Source organism: Lacerta agilis, chromosome 8 (genome assembly GCF_009819535.1).
Source record: "Lacerta agilis isolate rLacAgi1 chromosome 8, rLacAgi1.pri, whole genome shotgun sequence".
Classification (NCBI taxonomy): domain Eukaryota; kingdom Metazoa; phylum Chordata; class Lepidosauria; order Squamata; family Lacertidae; genus Lacerta; species Lacerta agilis.
The window spans coordinates 7273784-7283328 of NC_046319.1; the positions used below are offsets into that span (position 1 = coordinate 7273784).

At 50.6% G+C, this 9545-nt stretch overlaps 1 protein-coding gene across 1 annotated transcript; it reads right to left on the reverse strand.

The window, feature by feature from the left end:
* Positions 1 to 1026: 1026 nt before the first annotated feature.
* PHETA1 (PH domain containing endocytic trafficking adaptor 1) lies at positions 1027 to 6832 on the reverse strand. The gene is made up of 2 exons (XM_033159255.1): positions 6740 to 6832; positions 1027 to 2405 (listed from the first exon to the last, which is right to left on the reverse strand). The coding sequence occupies exon 2, from the start codon at positions 2391 to 2393 to the stop codon at positions 1587 to 1589; it is 807 nt and encodes a 268-aa protein (XP_033015146.1). The 5' UTR covers positions 2394 to 2405; positions 6740 to 6832; the 3' UTR covers positions 1027 to 1586.
* Positions 6833 to 9545: the final 2713 nt, after the last annotated feature.

A 9545-nucleotide genomic window follows, 5' to 3' on the forward strand; every position in this document is an offset into this window, starting at 1 on the left:
CCACGACATTTCCTTGACTGCTAGGTTCTGCATTACATTTGAGCTTTCACTCAACGTAAAAGCTACTTCCAGAAACATTGCATAAAATGCAACAAATATAGCACACATTTCCATGTTATCTGCAGAAGGTTTTTTTTCTGCAGGCAGATGATTTTTTTCTATATCACAAATAGCAGAGGGACGGGCACTAAACTGGCTCCATATTCCACTATATTTCAGAAGTGCCTTTTATGTCATGCAAAAGCTGGAATATGATACAGAAATTGACAGTAATGGGAAATATTAGGAAAACTGGAACTAATTGCAGCCTAAGTGCTACTCAGAGTAGACCCCTTGAAATTAATGGCCCCAAGCCTCGGCTCTTGCTCTGTAAATTACTATTGTTTGTATAATGTATTTTACATTGTAATGTAGCCAAAGCAAATTCCGAGTACATTGAAAAATGTACTTGGCCAATAAATTATTATTCCATTCTATTCTAAGTTAAGTCATGACCATCTACTCCAAAATGTCTCCCCTGAGCAGGACCAGCAATGGATGCATCCCAGTATTTTGGTATGGCAGGACACACACTTTATTCTTGTGCAGTTAAACACAGCCTGCTCCTTGCATATTGCAGCCGTGTCTGAATCATTAACCATGCCTCTTGGTTTAGAATGTCAGAGCACCAGGAAAAAAAACCTGACAGCTGCCCTTTATTTCAGACTCTTAGTGGATGTTTCCCCAAGGTCATATTTGGGATGGGGGGGGGGGGAGTTGAGCATTACACCCATTCACAATTGTAGTGTAGCCATAGTCTTAACCTTACCTAAATCAGTGCCATTCAAAGGTGAAACTGACTTAAGAGGAGTATGCAGAATGAAGGGTCCCTGAGGGCCTCTATGGGATGGCCCTTCCTCTTTTCTCACACCTGTATGCTCAGGTGCCTCTAATTTAACCAACGACAAACCAGGAACCCCCAACACCTGACAGTGCTTGATGCAAGATGGAAGAATCCCAGGAGACAGCAAGTAAAACGATGGCGGACTTTTCCAAACCAGCCCCGCCATGATATCAGAACCGGGATGGTCCGTGTAGATGTCTCTGCCTTCCCTTTGGTGGAGAGCTGGCCCAAACCATCTCATCCCACTGCTTAACCCGGTCAGGATGCTCTCCCACCGCCCCAAACTCTGTCCAACCCAGTGGTGACTTTGGTAACAGCAGACATCCATCTCAACGGCAGACAGGAAGGAAAGGACCACGGTAAGAAATGTCAACATCTCTGATGGTGGTTCTAGTCTGGCCTGGGTGGTGGTGACAGCTGGTATTAAACTCAGATTCCTTTTTATCATTAAGAAGCTGAGGCTTTCTAGGTGCAAAAGAATAGCAAGTCTTCTCCAGGAACTGCACGGAGGTTGGTGGGAAAGCAACTGGGCCTGGTTTTAAAGGCAATGGTAAAATCCTCCTGCCACCATCCATGAGTTGGGCAGGAGGTCGGTGCAACGGCAGGCAGAGAGCAGAGTTTCCAGGAGCTGAGTGTTACCTACAGCAGACAAGGTCTCCATTTACTGGCCTCTCCCGGGGTGCCCCCGCTGCCAAGGAGCTCCTCACAGCCCTCCATCCTTTTGTCCCTCCAGCCATGCCCTTCTCAGCTCCAGGACTTCCCTTCCATACCAGTCATGGAGTCTGGAAAAACAGCTTGGGCTGCCAGGGCCCTCTGAACTACAGGAATTGCCCGACAGGGCCCTCCTCCGAGGAGGCAGCGGTGGGGGCTTCAGACCCCCGTCGAAGCTGTCCTCCCCACAGGTCCTGGTGCTCCAGGAGTTGGCTTGGGGGTACCCCGCCGGCAGGCTGGTTGGGCCTTTGGAGTTGTACCAGAGGGCGCAGCCATTTTCTTTCGCCGGGATGCAAATCGGGACGGACGGCTTCTCCGGGAGCAAGTCGTGTGAATTCAGCGCCGTTTTGTTCTTCCGGTAAAGCGGCGCCCTCCGCTGGACCCGGTGGCAGCCCGAAGAGGCCTTCTGCATCTCCTCCAGCTGCTTCTCCAGCTCCCTCACCAGCAGCCGCAGGTAGCCAAAGCTGGCGCGAGAGAGGGCCTTGACCCAGCTCTCCATGGCGGCCTGGCTCTCCGCCGCCAGGACGTAGGTGCGGGACTTGGCGCAGTCAAAGCGGATGGCGAAGGCAAACTCTTCCGTGGACTCGCACAGCTCCACGGTGCAGCCCTCCAGGATGACGACCCCCACCGGCTCCCGGCTCTCCCGGTCCTCAAAGTAGAAGAGCATGTTTCCCCTCAGCACAAACCAGCGGCGGTGGTAGGCCGTGTTCCGCTCGCCCTTCTTGTAGAGGAAGCCGGCATTGTCCGCCGGGGCGTCGCAGGTGGCGTAGAAGGCCAAGCTCCGCTCGTTCAGCTTCATGTTTGCTCGGGCCTGGAAACAAGGAGGAAAATAAGAGGGAAAGGAAAGGCTGAGTCTCCCCAAGGCCGTAACCAACCCCTGGCAGGCGTAATAGGCAGGAACCAGGAGATCTATCAGGCCAGGAGATGTCGGCTGTTTTGAGCCCTCTTCTGGGGGCACAAAATGGCTGCAGCCTCTGCCTCATGAAGAGATTCAGGAGAGGCAAGAGGAAGGACTTTTTCACACAGCGCTTAGTTGGAACTATGAAATTTTGCTCCCACAGTATATAGCAACGTTCACGACTGGGATGGCTTTGAAAGGAGTGCAGGCAAATTCGTGGAACATAAAACTACCGGTTGTAGTGACTATGCGCTACTCCAGCATTGGGGAACTAACTGAATTCCCCTTGCGAGCATCACAAGTCGGAAGGCTATTGATCTCGGGTCCTTGTTTGCGGGATTCCCACTGGGGCACCCAGTTGCCCACTGTGGGAGCAGGATGCTGGGCCAGATAGGTCCTCTTTGGCCTGATCCAGACACTGGTCTCTTCTGATGTTCATTCATGCCCTCCAACACTTCTGCCCTGCCTGGGAGCACTGGAGGAAGAAGAGGAGTGCGGGAGGAGCACACCGCCATCCTGGTGGGGTGCCATCGTGGCTGTGACCCCGCCCATGCTGGGTGCCACGCCCCTGCAGGCGGCATGCCCCGCCCCCAGGACAGCGTACCCCTGCCTGCTCTCTGCCCCCCACCTCCCCAGCGCCAGACCCTGAAGCTCCGTCACAGCCTTGGAGGTACCCAAATTTCAGGCAGAATCTCACAAATGTTGTCCCCTGGCTCAGCTTTCCCCCCAGGATTCTTCCTAAACAATTTATTGCCATATAAGGCAATAACCTCTGGAGTTAAGGTGAGCACACAGGTTCAAAGGAAATCAGCATATCAGTCCATCCCCACATCTCAACTCACTGCCAAGAGTTGCAGCTGGTCATTTAGGTAGCTTTTCTAAGCCTGGGCTGCTCACACAGCTGAGATCTAAGGTCTCGCAAGGGAGCTTTGCAAGAGGTTAGACTGCTCAAGTGTAGCAGAGTTTCTTAATTGCAAGCTCTGCCACCTCCAAAATCTGCACGCTTTCTCTAAACGCCACCAGTATCTCCGTATTGTCTGCTGGGCAAATGTGCATATGGCAACTTGGTTGACCTGGGGTGGGGGGTGGGGTGGATGCGTCTGGATGTGACTGACAGCTGTTTCCAGGATCGAAAAAAACAAACGAGGAAACTCTTCAAAGCCGATTCACTTCCTCTATTCTAATCTTAGCAGCTTTTACTAACACATAAAAAACAGAAGGAAAGAAAGAAGCAGAAAATGGTTTTAACTACGGAGAAAGTTGCTAATCGGGTCAAACAACTCATCCTGCCCGCCTGGTGCTGAGTAACTCTCCCGAGAGGACGTGCTCCCTTCCAGCCATCTCCTTCCCCTACCCAGATCTTGCCACTGCATCTTCTGAGGTCATTTGCTATTAAGGAGGAGTTGGGGAGTTTCTAAAGGGATCTGTTGAAGAACGTAAGAAGAGTCCTGAGGCTGGATCAGGCCCAAGGGGGCCCACCAAGTCCAGCATCCTCTTCCCATGGTGGCCAATCAGATGCCCCATGAAATAACCTGCAAGCAGGACCTGGGTGCGAGAGCAGCACTCTTCCCTCCTGCGGCTTCCAGCAACTAGGATGCAGAGACATTTATTGTCTCCAGCCATGGAGGCAGAGCTCAGCCGTCAGGGCTAGCAGCCACACGCAGCCTCGTCATGAATTTGTCCATGTGGGAATGTGCAGGGAGGCAGGAGAGGATATGTTGTTTATTAATATCCTTCCTAACTTGCGCTACCAAGTTCTTTTACTTAGCAGAGTTTTACATTCCCCTTTTAAACGCACGGCGGATAGCTGGTTGCAGGCTCGTGTAAGCCTCTCACTATTAGGTTCCTGGTAAGTTCATCGCCGAAGAATTGACGCTTTTGAATTAGGGTGCTGGAGGAGACTCTTGAGAGTCCCATGGACTGCAAGAAGATCAAACTTATCCATCCTTAAAGAAATCAGCCCTGAGTGCTCACCAGAAGGACAGATCTTGAAGCTGAGGCTCCAGTACTTTGGCCACCTCATGAGAAGAGAAGACTCCCTTGAAAAGACCCTGATGTTGGGAAAGATGGAGGGCACAAGGAGAAGGGGACGACAGAGGATGATATGGTTGGACAGTGTTCTCAAAGCGACTAGCATGTGTTTGGCCAAACTGCGGGAGGCAGTGGAAGACAGGAGTGGTTGGCGTGCTCTGGTCCATGGGGTCACGAAGAGTCGGACACAACTGAACGACTGAACAACAACAACAACAAGTTCCCTTATACAGTGGTGCCTTGCAAGACGAAATTAATTCGTTCCGCGAGGGTTGTCGTATAGCGGAAATTTCGTCTTGCGAAGCACGGTCAGAGGAAGCGCGTTTTTATGAAAAAAGAAATCGCAAAACGTTTTCGTTTTGCGAGCCACGGCCATAGGGAAATTCATCTTGCGAGTCCCCCTTTCGTTAGCGAATGCCTTTCGTCTAGCGAGTTTTTCGTCTAGCGAGGCATTCGTCTTGCGAGGTACCACTGTATCCCTCTTAAAAGAATAAACACGCCACAATCTTGTTTAAAGTATGTAAAAGAAGTTTACTCATCTCAGTTTACAGTGGGATCCCTGGAGGCAGACTTAGTTAAAGATATAATATACATGTTGATCTATCCCATATGGGGATAATCCCAGTGTCCTCTGTTGGCTAAAAGCCAACAGGGCGTTTCTAGCTAAAGAGCTGCTCCAACGACAGAGGAAGTCAAAGAGAGAGAGGATGTGCTGTGTGTCTTGTCCTTTTGTTACCTGGACAGGTGAGGTCACGCCCACATTCAGTCACATGCAAAGGAAGGATGTTCCAGCCAGGAGGAAACAGGAAGTTTTCGACTGGCTGGACCGAACATTCCCCCGCATGTTTTCCACTCTAGGAAAACAAGGAATGTTGTACTTGACAACATGGATGAGGCCTTTCCAACTTTGCAGTTCTGTGATCCAAAGCTAAATTGTTGAAAGCTGTCATTTTCCATGGCTCTATGTGGATCAGAGGGTACAGCTTTGTCCCTGCCACCTCTATGATGCAAGCCCTACCTGCCTGGCACAGACCGGGTGGCAAGAGGGTTGTGCTTCACACCAAAAGCATTAAAGGAGGACCCTGCTGGGCTCAAGAGCATCACCCAGAATCCATCACGGTCAGTGAGTGTTCCTGGCAGGAAAGGAGAATGTAGGAAGAAAAACCAGAAGCTGCCCTCGAACCAGCCTTTCGGCCAATGATGCAAATAACCAATGGTTAGGAATGATGGGGCTTGTAGCCCACCAACATCTGGAGGGCCACATCTGGATGTTCACCCCCCCCAGAACAAACCCCTGCCATGCTTGGGACTAATCTTGCTCAGTCCAAGGACCAAAGCCTGAAAATGGATGCAGTTGAAGCAAAATAATAATAATAATAAATAATCTATATGCCCCCTTTTCTGCAGTAACAGCACAATCCTAACCATTCCTAGTCAGAGGTCAGTCCTACTGAATTCAACAGGGCCTACTCCCAAGAAAGTGTGATTTCAGTCTTACTTGTTCCTGTGGTAATATTAACCAATTGGATTATGACGTCATTAAGAAGCTATTTTATCAATTTATCACTTTTATAAAAATACAGACGCCCTCCCCCACCCCCACCGCCGTAAGATGTTGACTCGATTCCTCCCTTTTCTTCTTTCTCCTGTTCTTAAGTCCATCTCCTTCCATGCTTGCTACCTTTGACGTAAAAAGGTATTGCTGATTCAACTGAGGCAGGTGTTATCTTAGATGTGAAAAGAAGGTATTTATTTATTTTATCCAAGGACTTAACAAAAGCCCCAGGTAATAACATTCCCTCTTTGTAAGAGAGAGTCCTGTTGAACTGAGAGGGGTTTAAAGGTAAAGGGCCCCCTGACCATTAGGTCCAGTCGCGGACGACTCTGGGGTTGCGGCGCTCATCTCGCATTACTGGCCGAGGGAGCCAGCATACAGCTTCCGGGTCATGTGGCCAGCATGACTAAGCTGCTTCTGGCGAACCAGAGCAGTGCACGGAAACGCCGTTTACCTTCCCGCCGGAGCGGTACCTATTTATCTACTTGCACTTTTGACGTGCTTTCGAACTGCTAGGTAGGCAGGAGCTGGGACCGAACAACAGGAGCTCACCCGGTCGCGGGGATTTGAACCGCCCACCTTCAGATCGGCAAGCCCTAGGCTCTGTGGTTTAACCCACAGCGCCACCCGCCCTTGTCCCTTTACTTACACGTTTACTTACACGTAAATCTCTGTCATCAGGCTGGGAGGCTGCAGTTCTAAACCCAAAATGGGAAGGAACTTCCTTCTTTGAAAGGAGGGGAGGAATCTGGATTTTCTTGCTGTTCACAGGCGCCTCACTTTAAACTTGGCTCTGAGAAGGCAATAATAGAAAAATTTCAGTTTTCACAATGGAAAAGCATTGTTTAATCTCCATCCAGACAACCCAGGATGTAAAAGCACCAGGCAAGAGGATATGCAGTCATCTGTGTGTCAAATGGTTGGGCAATGGGCACCAGGCATGAATCCATCGCCAAAGCTGTGCATATTTGGGTATGTCTACCGAACGTTAAGCAATCGTAGGGCAGCTGTAGTCTTTCTTAGGAGGAATCACCTTGGAAGAGAGATCTGTCTCTGACTGGCACACCACACCGAGAAATGGGACAGGAATGCCTCTCCTAAGATAGCAGCGCCCAGACGTAACAACCATGACTACCGAGTGGGAAGGGTGTAACTCTGCGACAGAGCATCTGTCCCACATTCAACTCCCAATGGCATCTCCAGATGTGGACTACTCTGAACTATATGGAGCAACTATCTAATTCTGCCAAAGTACTGTACTTGCTGGGCTGCGTGGTGGTATCTCTCACACAGCAGCAGCAGACACGACTTCAGGAGAGGAATCCTCTCCCACCATGGAAGGGAAGTCTTCTTATCTAAGATGGCACCTGTGAGGTCCATGGGGTGGTTGCTCTCCAGTAACGAGTCAAGACTCCAGCCTGGCTATATACAGGTTTTTTTATGCAAACTATTTACAGTGCAAAGCAACAAGTCCATGTCCGTCTCAGTCACTGGCAGAATCCGGGAGTGGCCACTTCTGGCTCCGTCCCCAACATAAGAACTTCGGCACCCCCAACTCTCCTCCTCCCCTCCTTGCATTTCACCCCTCTGCGCAATTGGGGTGACGGAAATGGCGTACCTCCCTCCTGGCCCGCTGGGTCTCTGAAGCATCCCCACGCCCTCTCCTCGCGGGGCTAGCCCCTTCCCGTTCCTCCCCACTGGAGGCGTTGCTGCGTCCCCCGCTGGAAGAGGTACTGCTGTCCAGGTGCTGCGAGGGCTCTCTGTATCTCGACAGACCCTCCACCACCTTCCTAGGACCAGGGGGCAGTTCGCTGACAGCACCACTGGTCCTTTGAGAAGAGGCATTCTCTCTTTAAAAATAAAAATAAAAAATTCCACAATAAATTTATTGTGAGAAGAGGCATTCTCACCCAGGAGGGGAGAGGTCCTTCAAGATGCTACCTGCTGCAACAGTTGCCCTGCCCCATCGTCTCACCCCTTCAACACTGTCATTTTACTCACATGCAAGCTTACGTTTTCAATCTGTGAAAACTCGTGCAATTAATCAACTCAGTTTTCTTTTCACCGGATGACTCTCCTAATTAACCTTTCCTCGCACGGGCACTCAGGATTACAGTATTTAATATGGACTAGTTACCGGTTTTCCCAGTAGTAATGTACGGAAGTGAGAGCTGGACCATAAAGAAGGCTGATCGCCGTAGAATTGATGCTTTTGAATTATGGTGCTGGAGGAGACTCTTGAGAGTCCCATGGACTGCAAGAAGATCAAACCTATCCATTCTCAAAGAAATCAGCCCTGAGTGCTCACTAGAAGGACAGATCCTGAAGTTGAGGCTCCAGTACTTTGGCCACCTCATGAGAAGAGAAGACTCCCTAGAAAAGACCCTGATGTTGGGAAAGATGGAAGGCACAAGGAGAAGACGACAGATGATGAGATGGTTGGACAGTGTTCTCGAAGCGACTGGCATGAGTTTGGCCAAACTGCGAGAGGCAGTGAAGGATAGGCATGCCTGGCGTGCTCTGGTCCATGGGGTCACGAAGAGTCGGACACGACTGAACGACTGAACAACAACAACAACAGTTACCGGTACTCCTTAGCAGCCCTTAACCACCACCACCCCCGTTGTACTCGCAGGTGAGACCAAAATCTCTCCATGCAGAGATGAAGCCACCGGTAAACTGTCAAGTGCCACCAAGATCCCACTGCCGAACCCGGTGACCTCCAAGCTAGCCTGCTGGTTCTCCACAGCAGCGCTGAAGCAAGACCCAGTTGCCAGTCCAGTCAGGAGTGGGAGACTCCCATCCTTTGAGAATGCAAGAAAAGCCCTGCATGAATCAGGCCCATAGCCTATCGAGTCTAGCATCCTGTTCTCAAAGCCACCAACCAGGTGCCTGTGGGAAGCCATCGAGCAGCATCCAAGCACAGCTCTCTTTCCTCCTGTGGTTTCCAGCAACTGGCATTCAGAATCATTTCTCCCTCGGACCACGGAGACAGACTGCCCTCTTGTCCACGAATTTTTTCCTCCAAGTGCATTTCCTCTGCTCTCTGACCCCTAGTCCTGGAATGATTATATTCCATGATCACCCTTTCTTCCTTTGAGGTTGGCGGTTAAGACCCCTCTGCGCCACATTGGCCTGATCTGTGTATCTACTAAAAAAATGTACAAATATTATATATTAATATCAACACTAGTAGTAATAATAATACTAGTTCTATTGTCCACCTTTCACCCTAAGGCCACAGGGCCGGTTGCAGCACTGAAACACAGTATTCAAAACAGCTTTAAACAGCCGACAATCGCATATACGTGTACACGCACACACGCAAGGCACCCAGACCCTGCCCATGCCCACGTGCCCCCTGCCCCCAAGGGTCCCCTGCGCCCCTTCCCCTCTCCAGAGGGGCGTGTCGCGGGAGGGAAGGGGAGCCAAGGGGACACCCCCGCCCCAGTCCCGAAGCTTGGCCC

Bases quoted from the DNA above. Each gene is read 5' to 3' on its own strand.
- PHETA1 (XM_033159255.1), bottom strand. From the start codon at position 2,393: ATGAAGCTGAACGAGCGGAGCTTGGCCTTCTACGCCACCTGCGACGCC.